General features: G+C 62.6%; 1 protein-coding gene across 1 annotated transcript in view; it reads right to left on the reverse strand.

Moving 5' to 3' along the window:
• The window catches only part of CACNA2D2 (calcium channel, voltage-dependent, alpha 2/delta subunit 2), a gene marked incomplete at its 3' end in the record, with an annotated part of 36,781 nt that overhangs the window by 8,983 nt on the left and 27,087 nt on the right, over nt 1-711 (reverse strand). The window contains exon 6 of the mRNA XM_010140929.1: nt 401-458. Within this exon, the coding sequence (XP_010139231.1) occupies nt 401-458 (58 nt within the window). The remainder of the gene's footprint in view (nt 1-400; nt 459-711) is intronic.

Consider the following 711-nt stretch of genomic DNA (forward strand, 5'->3'; position numbering starts at 1 on the left):
CGCTATCGCCTGACCACAGCTGGGCCCTGCGTGCCCCTTCCTCAGCCCATTCCTCCCTCCATCCTCCTGGCTCACCGTCTCCAAGAGCCGGTTGTTTTCCCGTTTGGATGAGAATGCTGGCTGAGACCAAGTGCTGGCAGCCGAGGCTGCAGTGGGGAGCAGGGTGAGGGGCAGCTCTCCGTGCTTGATCTGTATCCAAGGATTTATCTCTCCATCCCACTCTGCCTTCCCAGGAAGAGGGGAGGGGAGCAGGAGCCGAGAGCTGCAGCTCAGATGCCCCTGCCTGTGTTTCTGTTTGCCAATGCCAACCATGTGTGAAATGAAAAGCGGAGGGAGCTGGCTGCTCCTGGCCGGGAAGGGCCGGTGAAGAGATCCCCCTCCCCAGCCGGTGCCTCCTTACCAGGGCCGCCTGCGCACGTCGTAGAGGTCGATCTTATTGGGGGCTCTCCATGGAGTGGCTGTGGGGAGAAGGCAGGTGGAGAGTGAGGTGGGGGACAGGGGTACGTGGCGGAACAGGGCAAAGGGATGTCCAGGGCTGAGGAGGTGGCAGGCTCTGGCCAGGAGCTCGCACCGACAGGCTTTGGCACCGTACAGTCACATGTGCCAGGTGGTCCCCAGGGTTGGTGCCAGGGGATGCTGGGATGCTCATCCGCATCTCATGGTGAGAAGGGCCCAGGCTGCCCTTGCCAGCCCTCCTGCCATAAGGCACTG

Source organism: Buceros rhinoceros, unplaced genomic scaffold, assembly GCF_000710305.1.
Source record: "Buceros rhinoceros silvestris isolate BGI_N320 unplaced genomic scaffold, ASM71030v1 scaffold2768, whole genome shotgun sequence".
NCBI lineage: Eukaryota > Metazoa > Chordata > Aves > Bucerotiformes > Bucerotidae > Buceros > Buceros rhinoceros.